Below are 23,513 nucleotides of genomic sequence, written 5' to 3'. Positions count from 1 at the left end.
ACATTATACATCGCGAAATTAATAAAATAATTGTCGGAATAAGTATCCGCGATTGTGAAAAATATCCTTTGTGGCATACGGAAGTATTTGAACAGAATAATAGATATGTACTTACAGTGCACGTGCAGCATCATTCGCTTGCTGACTGACGGAGGCACTCCATTGCTGGCGATGCACAGGTAGGCGCCCATCTCGCCTCTCGTTACTTTTGACAAAGTCAGCACTTCGCCTTCTGCAGTGGGTACTGCAATATGCAAACACGAGGGGTGATCTCAGAAGTTAGCTCGTTACACGTAATCAAAGTATGTAACATTAATACCCGATCAACTTAACAGATTAAACTCGTATAGACGCGTAAATGTACATCCACATGGAAATTCGTCGTTATTACATTAAATCGATTTCATGATATCATGGATTTCGATTAAAACAAAAATTGCAACGTATTAAATTATAGCGTCAAATATAACAAGTCAATTTTGTAAGTAGAAATGTATTAATAAGTTAGTAGCGTATGTTTTCTTTGAATTCAAATTTTTGGATTAAAAATAGTGTATTAAAAATAGAATAGTTTCTCGAATAATTTCCCAATTGATGTATCAAATAATATGAACGATGACTGCTGATTAAATTCCTGACCTTTGCCGACTATCTCGATGGGATCAATTTTAATTTCGCATCCGAAAGAAAGCTAGCTGTTCGGTGCACGCAGCACGCTGCTGTTATCGCTCCTAAGGGAGAAGCGAGATTGACTGGCGTGAAATAACATCTTCTTACTTTTTGTCTTGCCTTGGCCGGCACGTGAAATGATTTCGGCGCCGTCTTCTCGCTTCCACACGATGTCGGGCTTGGGATAACCGCGCGCTTTGCACACCAGCTTCGCGGCACCTCCCTCGGGGACCATCATGTCGTTGGAGGTCTCCTCTGAGATGATGTCTGGCGGTATTACCACCTCCAAAAACGCGCTCTGCGAATGCGGAGGAGATAAATTATAGCGCATCTGCGTGTGTATACGCGTGCATAGCGAAGAGAGAATATGGGGTGTTACGAAATATACACGAAACGAAACCGCCGACCGGATTAAAGCGGAGAACTCCGAGTCTGAGGTCGCAATTATAAATCAATGAACTTGAAGTAATTTTCAAGCGTTACAGAAATTCTCTGTTTGCTCGATAATTGCGTGATAATTATATAATTAATATATATTTGAATATTTCCGCGCACTCCCTCTTTCTCTGTTTTTTCTCTGTAATCTTAAAAGAAATGTATGTGTAAAACTATTCCTCGCGCGAGTTATCTTTATAAAGGTCACATTTTTATATACGTTGGGGAATACACCGCGTACCTGGCTCTTCATAGGGTCCGTGTTGACCTGGCACATATAAATCCCGCGATCTTCCCGGCGTGCACTACGAATGTTCAACGTCCACGTGTTGTAGTCGCTGTGGGTCACCGACAGACGGGCGTTGTTTGTGATCACGTGCTCGTGAATCGCTAGGATCGCCTTGGTGTCTGCTTTAATCCACGCCACCTGGCCTCACAAACCCATTTCTTAGAGAATGATTCGAAACCGTTTCCTCGCCTTCCCAAAGCCTACCTAATCTTATCGCCGTGCGTAACTCGTTAATTAATTAACGATTCCTTCTTCATCGCGATCTAATCGGAGTCCTTACCCTCGACAGATATTTCGTAAAAGTGCTCGTTAAGATTTTTTATAGCTTCCTCAACCTTATAATTTAATCAATTCTTTCGGTATCAGATTTAAAATAGAATTTCTAGAATGGTTATATTTTTTACATCTTGATGTTATTAAAATGATAGTGGATTTTAATGTAGAAATGGTAGTCAACGTTTAAAGTGCCTTGACATGCCGAATGTAAGTACCGAAAGAGTTAATTATTGAGCAAAGTTCTGAGCTACTTGCCCTGTACACTGATGTTGAGGACGACTCGGGCTTTCCTACTAACCTAAAGCACTTTCCTATCGCTTTTCTCGATTTTCCATCCGCTCTTGAAATATTCGGTAGTACAATCTTAAGTTTTCTGTCGCGATTCAAATATGAACTCGATTACGATAACGTTTCGCAGACTTTGCGTAGAAAGAGAGATATAAACACGGGGGAGGACGCTTTCTATTCGCGAATGAATGAAATATTCGTGTACATCGCCTCGAAGACGGGCATCAAAAGCCCGGTATATTCTACAGAAGAATCTTCTCTTTATGGCAAAGTCTGCTAGGGCTCTTCCGCCACATCCCTCGACTGGAAAACTGTACCGTTGCGCGCCGCGACGGTCTGCCACTGTGTAAATATGAAGAATTCCGCGAGCAAGAACACGATAACCCATAGAACGTAACTTTTCAGAAAAATAAAGAAAGGTAGCCGCGAGAGATAACGGTTTAGTAGCAAAGTTCAGGTGCTTTACTCTCACAGGATGTAACATTATGTTTACATCAAAAACTCGAGGGCGCTTCATATTGGATATAAAAATAGTAAATAGGATAGAAATAAACGTCGGCCAAACACACACATTTCGCCGTGTGATCTTGCTGTATTGATATAATTTATTACAGGTTCTTCACGCTCTCGTGAATGTGTTCCGCAAGTTATATTACTTCTGAAGTAACTATCGTGACTATTCCGAATGTGGGTTACCGCGCTTTCGCTCGCGAGCCTTCGTATCATCAGCGCTAAATTGAACTCTCACCGGTTATTGCAGCTCGCCCCAGGCCGCCTGATATACGCCATTAATTAAACCCATTTTTTTTACGGATTAAAATCAATGAAAAAGAAAGAGGAAGAAAGGCTAGGCGGAGGAAGGGGGCAAGAAGATGCAATCGTGACCGGTTAACACGTATTAATCGTCATTCCGCTCCACACTCTGGCTGAAGCTGAAAGAGGAAACTGCAGTGTGGCGTATTGCGAATATTCATCCTCCTCCCGTATCCCGTATCCCTCTACCCTATTCGCCTCTCGCTGCACAGATATTATTGGCATGAAATTGAACCTGTACCATGTCGAATATCTGACCTCGCATCGCTCTGAAAGGCTATCTATCAACCGACAAAGGAGTTCCGCGGTTCTTATCGATAACCCGCGAGCGGAGTGTATAGAGAGCGGACGCGGAGGGTGAAAGAGGAGGGGAGGGGCGGGGACGGTTACGGGGGCGGGTTGGGATGCGAGAGGGTGCGAGTGTTTGGTAGTGACGGCCCTGTGAGTGCCTCCACTTATAATATATTATGCCGAAGTATAAGCGCGACCCCATTCTCCCTTTCGATGCGCCCTGCGACGTTTCGGGGAGGGGGAGGGAGAAGGGCGGTAAAGCATCCTCTCGGAAAGGAGGGGCGACGGAAAAGTCGCCGTGACCGACAGATGCTCGCGACTCTCAAACATTTATGTCGTATTGCCGTCAATACATTCGCTGATGATTAATTGTTGTGGGCCAAAAAGAGAAGGGGGAAAAAGGGAGAGAAGAAAAGAGAGACTAAAAACATTCTCGGTGTGCAGAGAATATACGCGTGTTTCGAGAAAGCGTCTCAAAATTAAAAAGTCAAAAATACGCTTTGAGAATGAATAAAACATAGAGGATGAAAAATGAAATTTATGAAACTTGCAAAGTTTATACTTGATGTCAGTGGGATTATCCAGAAATATTCAGTGTAGTAACAAGGTGGTATAACGAAACATGAAAAACCGAGAAGAAATTATCTATCGTTTATTACATCAAATAAAGATGATCGGCGAATAATTTCTTCGTGCGCAGCTCTTACTTCACAAAACTCTGTAACAGATTTCTCGTGAATATGCGATATGAAAATCGCTTTCGGAAGTGAAAGAACGTATCCATAGCAACGTGAGTTGGATAATATCGTGCAAGCAGCTACGACGGCAACTCGAAGGCGCGCACAATACGTCGCTTCGCATCCGAAAGCTGAAACTCGAAAACCGAGCGATCTCACGATTCTGCTGTGCCCCCCAAAAAGGGAAATCCTGTACACCAAGACGAAAACCGTCATTTTCCCTTTCCCTCTTTGGCACACGCAGCATGTCTTCTTCGAGCGGGAGTGGGTCACGAATTTGCAGCACAATGAAGGAAGCGGAGGATTTAAAGTAGGGAGGACGAGCGAGAGCTTAAAGGGCACGCCGTGCCTCGTATGGAAACGAGCCTCTATCTTAATGCAAAAACGTCCTCTTTATCTAATGCAGTTTCCTCCCAGTGTCGGCTTACGATTTTTCTCCCTTCTCCTCCTAGTCCTCCGATCTTAGTAGTCTCCTTTAAGGAGGAGAATCCCGCGAAGGAGAAACCCACGGTGGTAACGGAACAGACGGATAGATAGACATAAAGAGATTTGGGGATGAGAGAGCAACGGCGAGGGGGGAAGGGAGGGGTGGGTTAAACTCCCTAGTCCGATATAATATCGCGTTACGTACACCTTCCCTTCCAACCCCCCTCCCGGCCTTTGGCTCCACGTTCCCTCCATTCTCGGCCCTCTTTCATATGCAAAACCATCGTCGGCGCTCCATTGTGGCGCATTGTGGGATCGGGAGCCTCGGTCCAGTCTACCACACCTCGTTTATTTCCCGCCATCTCCTCCGCGCCTCTTCAGAGAACCCCTCACCGCGACTCACCTAACTCTTCATCCCTTCTCATCTTTCGCGTTTTATTCGTGGCTTTCCAACACCGTCACCCACTTATATAGCGCGACTCGATTCTCAGTTCTTATTTTCTTGACTTTCGACCGTCAGGATACGGCTGTTCCCTTTTTTGAGCGGCGTGTAGTATAAACGGATAAACTCGCTAATTAAAAGTTTCACCGCTCTCCTCTTTCTTGTCTCCCATCACGATGCTCACTGTCGGGCAACTCGATCGGAGGCATCCCCCTTGTCTTGACGTACCTTCCTCGGCATCGTGACTTTACGGCTGGGATTCAAAGTGCTGAACTATTATTTTGTAATCTTTGTATCCGACTATTTTCTATTCCTTTTTTGCCTTCCTTTTTTCCTCTTCATTCTTCCGCGTCCTGCTTTTAACCCTTTCAAAACTTTTTCTACCGTTACATCGTTATTTGTTGAAATTTATATTTTCAATCTAACAAAAAGAACCAAGAAAATTTCTCTAATTTCAAGTAAAGATAAGCAACTCTTGTTTCTCTTCCGCGCTTAGAGCTTTATATATAAAAATACTGTATCTCTGATATGTGAAGTAACGTAACACTACTTAATTTTTTTAACGAATAATTTCTGACGTCCTGAAAGGGTTGAAAAGTTGATATGAGAATGTAGACATTATTATGCGAGCGCTGCGATCTAAAGTTTATTTTTACACTTTACTTTATACAATATTCAACAATTAAAATGAGAAAGAAAATAAACAGAGGAACGAGAGAACGAAATTTTCTAATAAAATTTTAATAAAAGAAAACTAAAATTACTTAAAATGAAATAAAAAATGCATGGTTAAACATAGCGCGATAATAACTTTAAAGAGTATACCTGCATATTTTCGAATGCGTACGAAATGTAATTGTTCATTATACATTACTTATCTCATTCTGAATGCGCGCGAAATTCGAGCGCAGCGCCCGAGAACACGATAACGGCGGGTTAAATGTTAGATTTTATGGCAGAGCACAAACGCCGGGCGTCGCGGCGCGGCACGGCACGGCACGGCGCGGTACGGTACGGCACGCTCGACGGTACAGCGAAACGCACTCATCCGCGTGGCCGCGTGCGCGGAATTCGAACGATTAACCGATCCACGTGACACGCACGTTTCGGACGAGATTACTCGTTCTAGCGTCTACGCCCCCTGGACATACCGGGTGATACAAATGAAACACGCCGGTATCGCTTTCGCATTTCGTTCGTGTAAGAGCGCGTCGAATAAACCTGGAAAGCTGGATCCAGACCGAGCAAACGAGCGCGAACAAACGCGAATGGATCACTTGCTTCGAGCGCACTAACGATACCGTTCTCGCCGAAATGAAAATTGCTCGCCCGGCGCGTTTTCGTGCACTCGTTTGCTCGGTCCGAATCCGGACCTGATATTACTCGCCCCGGGAGTTACGCAATCGATATAAATGAAATAAGAAAATTGCGCATTTAAAATATCCGACGAGAACGCGCTTACAAAAAGTTGTTCGTTCAAACATACAGATAGTGAAATGTTTAAATTCCGCTTGTTATTCTCGGCTTATTTTTCCTACCCTTAACTTTGTTAACTTGATAACACGTTCTATAATATGTAAAGACACTTATACAAAAGACAATCGAGACTTATACGAAAAGAGAAAGATTTTGTTAATTTCTAACTGAATCGCTAACTGATTGCTGATGCTAAAACCCGACCTATCGTCACCGATCTAAATTCTAATATTAAATTACATATCTCTTTATCTGTCTAGATTAGTGCTTATACTGGTTAAAAACATGCTCATGCAACCTCGTGTACTTTCCGTTATTATATATTCATGCATCATTGGCATGCCTCTCGCATATAGACAGGAATTCAGTGACACGCTAAGAACAATACGTATCCAGCACGATCTCGGTTCTCGGACTCGGCAATTACTCAGGGCGCATAACACGTCCGAACAATGTGCATCTCAATCCTTCTCCAATGCAGCTTGCACCATATTTCATTTCGCACGAACATTCAAATCTCAAGTGCGTTTTATGCATTGTAAACAGACACATGTGCAAATAGAAATTATGCATTCGTGGACAAAGCCGATGTGGACCTGAATGTTTTCGTATCGGAGGTGGCAGGACACGGAACGTATCTGTCGTGATGTCGACTTTGGGGGAAATTGGTGGCAGTGAACGAACAATTGTAACCCGCTCGAACGCGAAGGAGTCGTTACATCCGATATAGAATCGCGACACATTTTGAAATGGCAAAACGCTCAAAATGCAAATCGTCCGTAATTTTTGTTAGAATAATTTGTCGTCTTCTTTCGCTATTCGCAAATTGACACAACCAGAATCGATATAACACGTCTGTAACTTTCCGTTAGGCGTAATGGTAAGATAACATTTGACAAAGTATGGAGCACATTTAAGATGATAATAAATGGGATGAAGAATAATCTTGAGATTATGTAAGATAACACTTGCGTTTGTTTGACACAAATGTGCTCAAAGCTGAAAGTAACTATGCCTTACGCTTGTGGTTATTCATTTTATAATTTGTCATTGTTTCATGCCCATCATTCCTATTTTGAAATATGTTTTAAAACTTCTTGTATTTTTTTTTCAAATTTCCAAGTATGCTATTATCCATCGAGGCAACAGAATCTACTTTCTTTTAATACGAAATATTGCCTATTATAAAAAGTAAGTTAAGATTATCCTGAAATCATCATTAAACAAAATGGCCATATTATTAATGATAATTGTAAGATATGATAAAAAATGAGTTTGCAAGTTATACAAAATTGTCGTGTACAAAAATTTTAATTCCTTCTTGCGATACATGATGCACTTTTGCTTTCCGTTGTGAACCGTTGTTCAAAGCAAAGATAGATGCTGTTGCCTGGAGCCAATCGACGAACTACCTCGGTTTCCCAGCGGGTGCGATTAAGCATCGAAGCTTAAATCTAACAAGCGGAAAAGCCGGATACTAGGCTTGAAACATCTTCGCTGTAGGCTCGGGCTCGCATTGGTTGATCCGCGAAATTCGCTTAGAGCATAGGGCATTCAAGTTGTTGTAAGCAGTGTACTCGTTTAATGTTAATTTGAATTTGTCGTTGCTCTGTCAGTTTCTTTTCAAGTTGAGGAGTGAAATTCACAATCAGACGAAATTTGTCAATCATCTTCGACAATTGTTCGAGCTGTTTTGTGAGAAAATTATCCGAGAACGAGAAGAAAGGTGACTTTTTATGAATATTGTGTTTTTTTTTCAAATATAAGCAAAGATCAGTTTGATAATAAAAAAGTATTTGTTATTATAAACATTTATTTATCAATTATTTCACATGGCTATATGAATATTAATATGAATACGGAACGATTCTCTTCTAATGATCAAAATCAAGAGCTACGAATTAATCAATTGAATTAACGGTATGTAGATGATTGCTGACCGACCTCGATAATAAATTATGCACGAACGTATCTCCCAAATTGTATCATTATGTACGGTGCGCTGTACAAACAAATTTTTTTTAGGTTAATTATTATGATAATTACGCGATTACCATATTTTCTGATGTTTTTTTTTTAATTTGAAAATAATCGAAAGTAATAGATATGTTATTGATAAAAAAAAAATAGAATTCTTTAATATCAACAAAAATTTTATTGTTTTAGACAAATAGATATATTTTTTTATCTCATGTGTCACAGTATAATAGAACAACAATTCCATTTTTGTATAAAAATGAATAAAAGATTGGAACATACAATAAAAGTGTTCTGCTGCAAATAATCCTCTAAAGAAATTTTGATTTGTTCGCTAAAACCGAATAATAATAAGAAATTTTATTTATTTCATGAAATGAATAATCGATATTACTATTTTTAATTCGAAATATTCTTCAAATTATTTTTATAAAATCTTAAAAAAATTGACGAAAATATTTGCGAACCTAAGAAACAAAATTTTCTCACATTTATAGATCTCCGTACGCTTAATAAGAAGAACAAAGAAAAGAAATAATGAAACTGTCGCGATGATTCTTATTAGAAAGGAACGTAAACTCCCTCACGGAGGATTGTCCGACCGTGTTGAAAGAAAGAAGTTGAAACGCGGGCGAGCGCATTGCCGGAAGTAATCGCATTTCCCAACAAGTTATAAACTCTGACAGTGCCAAGTTTAATTAAAACCTACGACGGGCCGCGCGCACGGCGCCGAAATTTCTTTCCCCGCGGGACCGGGAGGTCTCCGCGGCACGAGAAAGGGAAACCCTCGGCTATCGGGAAGTTATCGGTTCAACAAGTGGAGCCGTAAAGCGCTTAATACGCCACATCGGCGATATGTTCCCGCGCGAAATCAATTTCGCTACATATAGCGGCACTGTGTGCCGGCCTTGATCAATCTTCCTTCCATTGCCGGGATCGCGCTATTACCGGAAAGTGTAAAGCGGAACTTACGCAATTACACGCGGCTCTGAGCTCTCTACGGGGTGTTCCGGAAAAAGTACAAATAGCACCTCTCGAGCAATCTGTTTTAAGATTACTAGTCAGAAAGAAAATGTCATAAGAAACCATTAAAATTTATTGGAAATTGGATTGAGATTAAAATATTATATATCTAAAAGGTTTCTAAAATAATATATAAAATAATTGCCAATAATTGGAAAAATAATTGGATATACTGTCCAATTTAAAGTTTGTTGCAGCAATAACTCTATTAAATAATTATATTTGGTAAAATTGGAAATTATATTAATTAAAAACGTGTTGTGTATGAGTCATTACTTTTACAATAAATAAATCTCCAATCCTTTTCGTCGTTCGGACAGAGGATTAACCAAGAGCCATTTAAATATTCACGTTTCCCGCAAATTTGTTAAAATAAACTTCAAGTGATAGTACATATTTTTGCATATATACCTAAACGAAATCACGCGCATATTTGGAATCTTATCTCCGATCGTCCACGATCGAGAAACCGAAGAAATTATTGCGCCAGTACTATTGGACGTAGTCTTTTGAAAAGCATGACTTCATGGAAATAGAGGTGGGCAGTGTAGCCGAAAGCCATTGTAAAAAAAGAACAGCTGCAACGATGGATCGGCTTTTTTGTAACCATTCATCCTCTCGCGATTCGAATTCTTTTCAGAGAAAGGACAAAGGTGGAGATCGATCGATCGATCCGAATAAATTCCATTCTGGCTACGTACGCGACGCGTTAATATTGATAACATCGATCTCGATAAACGTTTGATATATTTTGCGTTTCAAATCATCGTAGAACATTAGGGGGGGAAGGTGCTAGCTTAAAGCACGAAACGCGTGGGAAACGATAATTACGATTCTTGGCATCTTAGTTGCGACAATTCGCGACGCGGAAAAACGGGAAAGCCGTAGCAACGGCGCGTCTTAAGTTATAGTAATGACTGAATGCACGCAGCTATCGACCGTAATGACGGACAACGATACGTCGCATTCTTTCGACGTGCGGAAGGCGTCATTAGCTCGTAAATTTGCAGAGTCCTTTCCTCTCTTCCTCTCTGTTTGGCATGAATTGTCAGTATTTCTCAGACGAAGTGAACCAAGAGAATGAGACAGGAGGAACGTGAAGAGACTATGAAACTTCGGTTGCTACGTCGTAGTCGGGCGGTACCTGTATACCGGCTGATAGATGAAAATGGATGTTCGTATACAGAGAGATGGTTAGTGATGATAGCTGCTCTGGCGACTGTAGTATATATATATATATATATATTTCTCTTTTTTTTCATAGCTGGCGGTAGTGCAGTTAAATGCAGTGCTGTGAAGTGCAGGCACGCGCGCATATAGGTGGTGCAGTAGTAGTAGTAGTATTAGTGACAGTAGTAGAGTTAGTAGTAGGTAGTAGTAGATAAGGTAGTAGTCCATTACAGGCGGACACAGGTTAATGGTAAAATAGTTACCCGGGCCTTGGCGCTGCCAGAGTGATCTCCGCTCGCGGAGGAGGAAGGACTCACCCGGTATCCACCGAGGTTGTTCACCACGCAGGTGAAGGTAGCGTCTCGACCCTGCGGGATCGTTACGTTCTCCAGCGGGTAAGCGAAGTCTGGCTCTAGCCCCGTCACTGAAACAGACAACAACAATGGTCCCGCATCAATTGAATGCGATTCTCGGTCTTTGCTTCGTTCCGCTTCGCGGATCGAAGGGGACAAATAATTGTTTAAAGAAAGTTATTGAATTAAATTAAAAGGTTCTTCAAGAGCTAAGCTTCGAATGTTTATTGGACGAATTATAGAGGCTACTAGGACGCGAAGAGGAGTGTTTCATAAATATATTTATAAAGAAGATCGCTGCGTATTTCGCAATTTTGTGAGTATCACTTAAACATGTTGCATATTAAGATCGGTTAGTCAATTCTCGGTAGAGTAAATCGGAAAGTCGCAGTAGTTTCGCGGAAATATCCCGAGGCTTTTGCCATGGTACGCACCGGATACGCGGGATATTTTATGTCGCGTTATATATTCATGGAAAAAAACGGGCCTTTGTAGGAAGTTGGGCGTTATGGAGCATCCATACAGCTATCTCATAACAGAAACTATCGTGCACCATGAGCGAATGCCTAAGTACCGGTGGATTTTTCTGCAAAACGCTCAAAAGTGATAAACGGGTCAGCGACGGAACTTTCCAAGCAATTTTCTCACATTTCCAAGCTGTCTGAAAAATAGATTTTTAGTATTGTTTTTGTTCGTATTGTTTTTCATTAATATAATGTGGCACTTGTAGTGTGTGTAAGGTAACAATAGCGATAATGAAAAAAATACTCCGGATATTAGCAGTGACACAATTTAAGAGATCAAGCGCATCTCTCTATGTACTATCTATTACATGTACAAATCACTGTTAACATATTCAGCGGCGGCACTCTAAATTAATTTGTGGAATTTAAATAGTTTGTTAATGGAGTCCCATTGTGCGGTGCATGTATTTCGCAGGCTGTAACGATCCGAATCGGCAACATTTAGCTGGTTTACGATGTAAAAGTAATCAACGCGGAATTAACACCTGTCGCACGTGAAATAGTTTCACGACGAACTTTATCTCGGAACCTATATTTCGCGAGTAAACGATACAGCGAAATTGCTGAAAATGTCGCTTGTTTTGTGTAAAATAGTATGCTGTTCTTTTTTTTTTCAATATTTTCCTGCCTACAAGTATTATATTTATATGGTTATTATTTCAATGACGTAAAAATTTCTTCTATTTGTTCATTGAAACTGAAATACATTTTATGTTCTCTTATTTTATCATTGGACTTTATTTTATCATTTAGGATTGAATATCAACTGTATGTTGTTAGAAATAACGTTAATAAACATATACATATAAATCATGTATTAAAATTTTAATATAGATTTTAATAATTTTATAATTTTCTACTGCACGCTAGTTTAAATATATAGACACATAAAATCATGAACAATGTTTTATTTACGTAAAAGAGAATATAACGATCACATTTCGTATAGTAAGATTTGAGAATTTCCGAATAGTGACGATAGCAAAGGCAATACAGGAAATAGTAAGCTATGTGATGGAAATTTTATTGACTATATTTTTTCCCACCGCGGTCGAACAATCGGTGCTATAGCAGGATTTAATATTGGAAACTGAATCCCTGTTACTTTTAACACTTACCTTTGTGAACGAATTTGCACATTTCCACTGTAGCATTTCGTGTGCAATTTAATAACTATAGTTTCAATACACACACACACACAAAAATGGAATCTTTTTTGTGAACAGACTTTATTCAATATAAAAAATGTACTTTATATTTGTTAAAAAATGAAGCTTTGTAAATAATAAATGTGAAAGTAGTATTCCATTTTATTATTGTAATATTTATTAATAAAGTATAAAAATATTTTGACCAAGGAAGAATATTTATCAAAGTTATAATTATAAATGCATTTTCTCCGCGGCCGACGTTAAGTTTATATATATTATGTCTCTCTCTTTCTCCCTCTCTCTCTCTCTCTCTCTCTCTCTCTCTCTCTCTCTCTCTAAATACATCACCTTTAATACAGTTTAATATTGCTCTTTTATATTGAATGCCTATAACAATTTTTATTCGGTCTATAAAAAACCGGAACACGTTGTAATGTATCATATGACCATTATATAATTGGAATTGCAATGCGAAAGAGACACTTGGAGACAAAGAGAGATTCAATATGATACTCGTGTCTGGTGAACGATACAAAGAAACTGACTTACGAGGAAAGTTCGCCCGTTTCTACCGCGAGAAGAACCTTCGCGTATTGAATTTAAATTCACGACTGGTAGCAGCAGCAGTAGTAGCTAGTATCATCTAATGTAACTCGGTTATGTGAATTTTATGAGGCCAAATGGAAGGAGGGAGAAAACGCGTCTTATGAAAGCCGTTGATCGATTTATCTGACATTTCCGCGGTGACAGACGCGACTAAAAATGGTTTCGCGATCTTCGCGCTTCGAAAATGCTCCGATATCGTTACAATGCTGTAATATCTTACAGAAAAATTATCTTTTCTTCATGATACAAGAGATTATCAATTTTTATATTTGCGTGACAGTCACAAAGCGGTAACGCGGATAATCAATAAACATTGTGTTCTATTTTAATCAAAATGTTATTTTAAAATATCGATTAAAAGTAAAATTTTTAAATTTATTCCGATATTTACCGGTAATAATTACGAAACATTAATTGACGCAGTCTTTTTCAAATATATGGAAAAATATGAATTTATTTCACGCTGCGCATAAAACGATAACTTGTTACCGAAATGTCAATAGATTTTTGTTTCCACAGCCAAACCGGCATAAGCTCTATGTGAATAAAACGAAACGCTTTACACCGCGAGATACATTTGTGACGCTACTATTGTAACACTAATATAATTGGTTACGTAAATACACGTTACACGTGCTGTAATTTGTCGCAATTGTAACAACGCGAGGTGCTACGCTTTAAGGAAAATGGCTTTTCTCCAGAGGGTGGTGAATTTTACGGTTGCGATATGACGAAGATGTAGGACATATCGTGACATGCCGCGAGGAGCCGGCAATTTTGTCGGCAGAATTTTACGAGAATATTTGCAGACGCACATACATAAACATTAAGTAACTTGGCACGTTTGTAAAATATATCGTAAAATTTCTGTTCGTGCTAAACATATCGGCGATCGAATAAAATGAAACAAATAAGAATTTATTGCTCATGCCGATAAATATTATGACACTATTTTCTAATATGCCTAATGAAAATTCTCTCTCTCTCTCTCTCTCTCTCTCTCTCTCTTTTTTTTTCTCGTATTTTAATATTCATATATTTTATTATCTTTATTAAATGTATTTTAATATTTGTTATACACTGTCAATACATACAACGAATTGCTCATTTTATAAATTTTATAAATTATTTTATTAATTTTTTTACATATATTGATGCAAATTTAAAATATAAAATATATTAAAATACTAAAGAAAAAGCGATTATATAAAGTTTTAGTGATTCTAAGGTTAAGTAGAGGAATCGAAAATTTTAATGTATGTACATTGTGGTGTCAGAATAATGACACACACACACACGCGCGCGCAGAGAGAGAAGGAGAGAGAAAGAAAGAGTAATCACAATATTTGCTAATTATTTATCAACCTCAATTAATTTTTACACGCATATAATTTTTGTTGAAATTGTAAAATAATTTTTTTGAGTGTAATGACAAATTGATTGCGATCCAAAGTGCGCTATTTCGAAATCTTGATTTTCCTTGTGAATAATTATTAATTTTTAATCTTCATGATTAGTTAACTTCTTTAAATAATGGTTTTTAATATATTTTAGTATATTAAAATGATTATTATAATATATATGTATATTTAATGTAAAATCCAGATACTTCGTGGCTTATCGTTATTCATTTGAAGTAGAAATCGGAAGTAGAAAATCGGAACGATAAAGTTAAAAATTATAAATTATTACTCAAAATAATTTTTTAAAGATATTTAAATATATTTTACATTGTTGCTTAGATACAGTTTGCTTATTTTGCGATTTTTTAGATTTTTGAAGAGCAAAATATCACATGAATTGAAAAACACTGGAGTAAATAATTCAAATAGCACGATATCATGTTGTATCGATTCTTATAAATTTACACATATTAACAATGTATAAATATATTAATTTATGAATATTTAATACAAATATTAGTGATACGTATATTTTATGAGCTTTCGAAATGTATGTGCCAAATACAAACGTTTGATTATAAACACTTTTAGAGAGAATCCAATGTTTTATTTAGCTATTACACTGACTTTATTAATCGTATTAATTGTGATATTATGATAAAAAAATTTTTGTTGATACAATTGCAAGTACACAATTGCAATTAATTGTGTTTTCTTTGTCAATAGGCATTATGTGAGTGCCAGACTGCAAGGTGAAAAAATAAAGAAAAAGAAATAAAGAAGAAAAAAACAAGGAGAGGAGATTCATCAGGATTCAGCGGAGCAATGGAGTGAGTAATTTATTTTATTTACAAATTAATTGTTTGTAATTATTTTATATGTATAAATTGAAAAAATATAATTGTAAATTGAAATGTTTATTATAACGGGCGTCACTATTATTTGTCCGTATTTGTATTTTATGTTATTATATTAGTTTAATGCATAGTTTATGTCACAATTTCTGCAGTTGCGCCTCATATCAATAAAACAAATCGTATTTTATTTCAATTTGAGATAGTGGATTTGTGAAAATTATTTATGAAGCAATTGTTTATCATAAAATATACAATCCATGATGCATGTGGCAAGTTAAAAATAAACATACAAATATTACAAATAAATATTACTATTTTACGAATCTGTTGCACTCTTAAAATATCATGTTAGATCAGTTACTGATCTATTATTTATAATATCAGTAATAGTATTTAGTGTCTTAAAATATATACCATTAGTACTTGATTTATTGCGCATAAGAAAATGCACACACGCGTATACATAAAGTAATTAGATTAGTAAAAGGAACGCTATGCCGAAACGCTTGCACTTTATGCGGAGCAACGGTCCCGCATAAATTGTCCTCGCCTACAAAGGACAGTGTAAAGTAATGCCACTTAATCCATCTACCTTTACAATAAAACCATCGCACTATCCTACGAAGCGCAGTGCAAAGTCCTGTGCGTGTAATGTTCGTTTATCTTCCATCGCGCATAAAGCAACGACTCGTGCAACCAAATGCAAATTTTTGTTTACGCTCTGTCAGCACTTTTATTGTGCAATTAGAGTGTTTCTATAAACTTTCTCGCTGGACGGGAGAGGTGAGTGAAGAACGTCCAGATAAGACGCTAAATATATATGATATGTATCATAAATTATATTATTACGCGACTAATATATTCCATGAGGATACGGAGATACCTTTTTTTTTTCATCATAAAATTATACGATCTACGATTGATTCTCCGGAAGCCCATAATTTCCATCTCGCGATACGTCGCCTCGCTGTATCGATGGCGAAAATGCATCTCACGGAGTTACGAGCTTCCAACTATTCGCACCGTACTTTCGTGGAAGATGCGAAGTATGGAAAATTCGAGGCTGCAAAAATGCAAAGAGTACGAAGTGCATCGCACAGCATATTCCCACTCAATTAAGAAGTTTCCCCGCGAAATTTTTCCCTGTAAACTCCCGAGGGGAGCACGCGTTCGCATTTTGTACGCGTTTCAAGCTTGTCCGCTGCGAGTGTTGACAACGACGACGACGACGACGACGACGTTATATCGAAGCATCGCGATAAAAATGCGCTTATCGACGCTTACGGCTGAAGGATTATATGAAATTTGTATTTAACAAAGGGGAAATGAGAGGCGTCACGAAAGTTCAGAGTTCATATTTAGTCGTGAATTTGTAACGGAATCAACGAAACTACTACGATCGAGCTACCTTATTTACCGATTCGCATCTCGTTACACGTAGTGTTAAAGATCAGCGTCGCGATGCTGTTCCGGATTCATGCCACTGTAAATACAACACTGACATACGGAAATCTTTTGCATGCCAGAAGTTTCATATACCCGACGAGAATGGATGACGTTTGCGCGCGATGCACACACATATACGTCAAAATTGCGCGACGTGACAGATATGAGGGAACGTACAGAATTTATCAGAAGACTTACTTTCTTCAGGTTGCAGAGATTTTTGTAGAGTTTCATTTCTCATAAAGTTTTACTTTCATAGAGTTTTAATTTAAGACGTTTAATCCAGGATATTTAACGTTGCAAATTAAAAAATTAACGACCGCAGGTAATAATGACGAGCGGCTCGTAAGTTTTTAACTTTGTCGAAGACATAGTTGTTCATTAGTTATTCATTAAGAAATCTGTAATTAAGGGAAGGCACGCGACTTTATAGATACGTACTATATAGAATCTCGATCGATTGTGGCCGCGATAATCCACCGAGTTAAGTCTACGCGCGTACAGTGCAGGTAAAAGTTTTGAGTGTTATAACAAATGTATCTCGCAGAGTGTGCTGCCATCAAAAAGTTCGGTAACTGGGTGCCGTTGACAAATCGATCGTATGGAGCGTTCCAGGAAACTTAAATTTGAATCTTGAAACTTAAATTTAAGTCTTGAATTAAAAAAAATTAAATTATTTGACCTAAACTATTTGCAGTTAGATTTTTATAAGATTAAATAAAAAGACTTCAGATATTATACACTTTTATGACGAAATGTTCTTGAAGGTAAATTCAAATGTCAATAATGATCGACAAAAAGTAGTAGAACTCAATTGTAGGTCAGACTGCGATATGCCGCGGTTTTTAATCAATACAGCTTAATTAAACTGAAAATATGCACACTGCAATTATGGAAGTATGAAAACGCGTTCTGTTACGTACATTATTTTAGTTTTACTAGAAATAGTTCTACATTTATGTCGAAAAAAATTAGAAACCGAGTCAACGGCGAGCACTCTAACGCGCATTCGGTGTATATGCCGGAAGTTTTTCGACTACACCGCTGAGCTAGCCATAAAATTGATTTCGCGGTTTAATGTGAATATACCAAAACATACTTCCACGCGCGTTAGAAAATTTTTGCAAAAATATGTATTACCATAAAATCTCTCTCGCTGGAATTACAGTGGAAAGCGTAATAGATCGTAATAGAGGTTTATTACAACTAAAGTTTTTACACCCGCTTGCTTGATTATATTTAGGTTGCGTTCGCTTCGGCACGGCATTTGTGAGCATTGTTTTGTCCTTGTTTAATATTTGATAAACGACAAGGTGAAATGCTGTGAATACCAAAGCGGATTAAACCTTAGATATTTATTTGAGGGATGGTGTATTTTTACATTCGCGATAAATTAGACACGTCTCTCTTTAATTCGTCAATCGTTTCGTTCGGCATTATGTTTCACGCTACTTCCATCATGTGTAACGCGACGGCGAATCGAGAATTACCAGGTTCTACGAGATTAGAGAGAAAGCAATATCCCAAGCGCTTTTACGACGGGGAAAAGAATTGTGTGGCGAATCGACTGAGTTTATAGCGTCCGTAATACTAACGTCGAATATCGCGACACGCAGCGTCGCGCCGTTGAACACAAGCTGAATTATGTTCGGTATGCTCGATTTAAAATTTGAACCTTATGCCATCTAATAATTTCTTCCCTGTACGCATCGCGCGTACCGCTTCACTAAAGTTAATCATCGTATATATTTTTACAGGGAAAGATTTCTGTCGTTTTGCTGTGCATTAACAGCTAAGAAACAGCAATCTTCTCATCAAAAACGTGTTTTCCGCTTGTTCCCGCTCCTACGGCTTTTATCTCTTACCGAGATTTTGCTTTCCTGTTGCTTACCACATATTCACGACAAATTTTTCAAAAAGAGCTTTCTCCACGCCGGATTTAGAAGCGAAATTTTGAGCCGACTCTCTCAGTGAGCTTTCCTTTCATCCGAAACATTTCATCTTCTTTGCACGGTCCTCGTCCGACCTCCCAGCCCGGTGCGAGAAGAAAGGGTTGCGTGTCGAATTTGAATTTGCGGAACCGTGTAAGGGTACAGGATAGGCACGGGTGAGGGACGGCTCAAAGGGGCGTAAATATCCAGAATATCGCAGTGTGATGTGCCGACGGCGCGGCACGGCGCGTCGCGAGTCGAGGAAAGCGGTAACCCGCCGCCGTCACCCCCGCCGTCACATTGCCCGCTGAATTTTACGAGGGTATTTACATGAGCGCAATATTTTATGGGGCACTTAATGCCAGGTCACGTTCTGTCCCTCACTGCCGGGGCGGTCGCCTATGAATCAAAGTGCGCTTTAAAGATTTCTTTCTCATCCCGCGACGCGGCGGATAAGGAACTCGCTCGGGCTCCGTACCTCGTACGGAATATCTTACGTGTAGCATCTACCTATCTTATCTCGGGGATCTCTTTCTCTCTCTTTTTTTCCTCTCCCTTCTCTCTCGTTTTTTTCTTTATTTCGCTTGTATGGCTCTCCTTCTCTCTCTCTCTCTCTCTCTGTTTTTCTCCCTCGAAACAATGAATAATCCTCACCTCTTGCGATGCCAGCGAAACTTCTCTGCATCGGCGAGGAAGCGAAATCGCGAAGCGTAAACGACGCGGCTCTCATACCGGCGCTGATATTATCATCCATTCGAAAACATCCGCCTTTAAAGTGTCGTGATAGAATGCAACTTCATCGGGGATAAAGTATATACGATCGCAGTAGGCGCTATAAAGCAAGGCGATGTTGAATATTCGAATTTTTACGACGCATGCATTGGTTTAAGGAGGGAAACTCATCCTGAATAAGGAATTAACGCGATTCGTATCATTTTCAAGCGCAACCCGCGAATTCGTACCGATGTGCGCGGGCCTACTTACGAAAACGCAATCGTCCGCTTCCGTGCTTTTCTTCCCCTCCCTTATTTCTCCTTTAATTCGTCGCGGAGACCCGAGGGCAAATGCAATTACTCCCCCTAATCAATTTAGATAACTCGCAGCGGAACCGGCACGTAATTGTTAACGCGATTATCTGTGGCGCGACCGGAAAGTCGTGGAATAATGGACGGGCGTAGGATGCCTAGGCGTCGTAAAGGTTTCTTTTCGGGGTTTAATGTCGTCTCCCTTACGAGCGCGCACTCGACCACCCCTCAGGACGCGTGTGTTCGCCATAGCGTGAGTTTCGAGCCTGGCGTCGCGCCAATTCGGAACCGAGTAGCTTCAATATCGACGAGATTTCTGTTCTATATTCGAAGGTATACATTCGCCGCGCAGCTCGCAGCAACCCAATTCCAAATTATCGCAATCACTTCGCGATTCAGATTAAGTAAACAATTTAAAAAATAATGGTAAATTAATTCTCCGATCGATAAAGATTTTGAACATACAGATAAAGTTAAGATCGCCTATTCGGTCTGCAGCGGCTCTTGATACTGAATATAATTTTTTTATTAATTTAATATTTTTAGCTCCAATAAACCGCGGCATCTTTAGAAAGGGGGAATTTAAAAAATCTTTAGAATTCTCTTTTATAAATATTTAAATGTTGACAATTCAAATTCATTATTCACTTTTTCCACATTGTTTCCAAAAACAAATTTGTTTTAAATTTTTGCCCCGCGGTAAGTTGAGAAGAATAACAAGAAGAAGAAGAAGAAGACAAATTTAAGCACCCCTCGGTGAGCTACAACCGTTGCAGTCGAGAATGCGCCCTCGCGTTTATTGCCGCGTTGTTTTCGCCTCTAGACTTCTTGCTATCGGGGGAGGTTTAAGCACGGTGTATTTTCGCAATTAAGACCGAGAGGTGGAGGCGGCGCGAAGCCGGTTTTGCCGCGCTCTCTTTTGGCCGAATTTAACGCCGGCTCTGGATCAAAATGTCCCGTCCAAGCGTTGCTGTTTAGTGAAAATTCGCGCAACAATTTGTGAATTACTTCCAATTCTATAATTGACTATATATTTTAATGGTGTAACACATTTCTGTTAATTTGCCCCGCATTATAAATTAATCTGATTGCCATTTATTTTTCTAATTTATTTATGTATTACATTTAAATTTGAAACCAATTGTGAAAATTATTATAATTGCTAACTTCATTGTTCCCTTACTTATTAACATATGTAAATTAGTAAAACATTACATAATCTTGAAAAGTTTATCTGATTGTGACTATACAAATTAAATTATCTCGTTAACTACACTGTTATAATTATCTTTTAATCATTTTTAAGATCAAACTTTAGCGAGATTTAATTAGACTTTCATAATATTTGATATTCCATTAGATTGGAACAAATGGTTACAATGTTAAAAATGTTAACGCAGTTGTTATCGGCCATTAATCAATAATAATGTCTAGCGAGCTCTCTATGATTGATCGCCGCTAACTGCACGAGATGTGCTCTTGTCGGCTGAAAGGAAATAAGTCGGAGCAAATGGGCCGTTTACCAAGCTGAATTCAGCATCGTGGCCTTAGCTGAGAATTAACCCTCCGCTTTTATTGCTATGTACTCTCGTTTAACTTCTTGCGATCGGCCTCAGAGTCCGAGGTGTGTGTTCGCATTTAACCTTTTCGTGCTGGCGCTGAATAAAGCTTTTTGCTTCCTCGGACGATTTCTCGTGCGCTCGCGCTTCACATTCGTATCCATTCTGCGGGGTGTTGCGTGACTTACTGACGGAACACGTTCCTGCGAGATCATTTTTGAGATCATGAATCTTACAAACATTTCCAGGTCAGCATGATAATATATGTATATTTACTTGCTTAAAATTATTATTTTATTATTTTATATATGTGTGTCCCTTATTTAATAATTTTTAATACCCGAAAAATACATTTGCGATTTAATCATAACATAAAAATATATAATTACTAGCTATGCCCTGCCACGCGTTGCTGTGGCTCTCTATTCTTATGCTACGTTTTTTTTTTCAAATTTGCTTTCGTTGTTTAACTTTCAAAAGCCTTGCTTTACTGTTGCTCTTTTTATTTTATTTTTGAATAAGCATTTATCTATCTTTCATAAATCTAATATTCATTTATTCACGTACTTCTAACTTTTTTTTCTAAAAGCTGCTATGGATTTAGAAATCCATTCAAAAGACTGTTTTAAATAAGTTCCTTTTTTTCAATAAAATAACAGCCATCTTTATTTCTCTTATTACCTTAATTTAAACACAATAGAAACATTCTTCGTCTCTCCCGGTCTCTCCCCGTCTCTCCCGGTCTCTCCCCGTCTCTCCCGGTCTCTCCCCGTCTCAATGTGTCAAAATTTCAATAATATTAATGAAAAACTATTTTTTACATTTAAATTATGGCCATCATTTTTAAAACACCGGTATATCCAAAATCAGACCCCATAAGAACACTCCCGGTTACGAATGCAATGTTGTGTCAAAATTTCAAAGCAATCGATGAAAAACTTACGGAGATCTTAGATGACGAACAAACATTTACATTTTTATTTATATAGATTAAAGTAAAGTCAAATATAATCTTTTTTCTTCGCCAGTACGTGGATAAAAAACAACACAGGTAGTTATTAGATTTGACCTAACTGGCCAAATATAATTCAAAATTAACGCACTACGTTTTGACCGTAGGTTTCAGTCCTTTTCAAGTGCATATGTATGTACATAAATTACATTGTGCACATTAAGAACTATGACATAAGTCCAGATATGTTATGGAGAACGTGCGTCATAAAAATTACAATATAAGTTAAATAATGCAAGAGACACACACATAATACGTCTGTTACAGTCAAGATATGATGTTAGAAACTGATAATTATTAAACTAGTCCGAAACGTTTTTTTTCTTTATATATTTCTTGATAAGTTTCTATTTTGAATAAAACTTTGTGGCTAAGTTTGCGAAACAGAATTGATTAGAAAGTAGGAGGACATTTAAACATAACAATTTTGTGTCAATACTTAGGAATATCTGCATTTGCAATTTAACATTGCTCCGCTAGGAAGAGTGAACTCGGAGAAAGTTTATTTTCTCAAACAAGAACGGAGAAGATGAAGTAACTGGGTCGCGAGCTCCATTCTACGATTGTGCCCGACCTGTTTCTCGGAATGCGCCATTGCATTATTACTTCGTTTCTCTCGGCGACTACGGCCGTTAAATTAAAGCCTCCTCGCATTATCGCGAGATGGAAGCGTGTTGACAAGCGTACGGCTCTTTTTGTAAATAGTCGAAATTATTCGCGGCGAGATCTATCTTTATTCTTTAATAGACTTTTAATCAAAGCAGAAATTTTCCACCACTGGGAACACGAGAGTTTTGCAAATTTATGCGATGAAATATTAATTCTGCCTTTTACATGCTGTAAACACGAATAATTCCCGACTTATAAACTAGACTAATTTTACAAGTCGTTACAATTATTCCCGTTTAATGGATTATTAATCGTGTTTGCGCACTGCAATAACATCTTTCACTTTATATCGCCAATTCTTCTCAAAACTAACAATTATACGCGAATATATACGATCCAACGCGAAAATGGAAGATATTACTAACACTTTCCGCAATGTAACAAACATGTTATCGATATACGTATTATCGTGACAAAAGTTCATAAAACATTCAGTCATTACGTTTCCGCAACCGTTTGTGAATGAGCGCGCAGCCAATTCATACGGGAATTAATTTATTACTCTCGGAGAGAGCAATTGCTTTTGTATTATTTTATAGCACAGGTGGAAGGCAAAAGAGGCAAGAGAGAATCCGTTAGCTTTGCGATATTTGTTGAAGTTGCTAATTTAACAGGCAATAGAACGGGACGGCGCTTGGTTAATTTCCGAGTGTCATTTACAGCAA

The 23,513-nt window shown here is 38.3% G+C and overlaps 1 protein-coding gene and 1 long non-coding RNA gene across 2 annotated transcripts in view; one reads left to right on the top strand and one right to left on the bottom strand.

The window, feature by feature from the left end:
• The window catches only part of LOC105837623 (lachesin), a 137,852-nt gene that overhangs the window by 22,652 nt on the left and 91,687 nt on the right, over positions 1-23,513 (bottom strand). Inside the window, exons 3-6 of the mRNA XM_012682548.3 lie at positions 10,576-10,736; positions 1,346-1,531; positions 778-967; positions 116-244 (exon numbers count right to left, since the gene is read on the bottom strand). Of these exons, the coding sequence (XP_012538002.1) occupies positions 116-244; positions 778-967; positions 1,346-1,531; positions 10,576-10,736 (666 nt within the window). The remainder of the gene's footprint in view (positions 1-115; positions 245-777; positions 968-1,345; positions 1,532-10,575; positions 10,737-23,513) is intronic.
• LOC114253963 overlaps positions 1-23,513 on the top strand; it is a 136,681-nt gene that overhangs the window by 62,383 nt on the left and 50,785 nt on the right. The window contains exon 4 of the long non-coding RNA XR_003625386.2: positions 15,076-15,179. This is a non-coding gene — a long non-coding RNA (uncharacterized LOC114253963). The remainder of the gene's footprint in view (positions 1-15,075; positions 15,180-23,513) is intronic.

This window comes from Monomorium pharaonis, chromosome 4, assembly GCF_013373865.1.
Source record: "Monomorium pharaonis isolate MP-MQ-018 chromosome 4, ASM1337386v2, whole genome shotgun sequence".
In the NCBI taxonomy this organism is placed as follows: domain Eukaryota; kingdom Metazoa; phylum Arthropoda; class Insecta; order Hymenoptera; family Formicidae; genus Monomorium; species Monomorium pharaonis.
The sequence above is the reverse complement of the archived record's forward strand: the minus strand, read 5'-3'. Positions and strand labels throughout refer to the sequence as shown.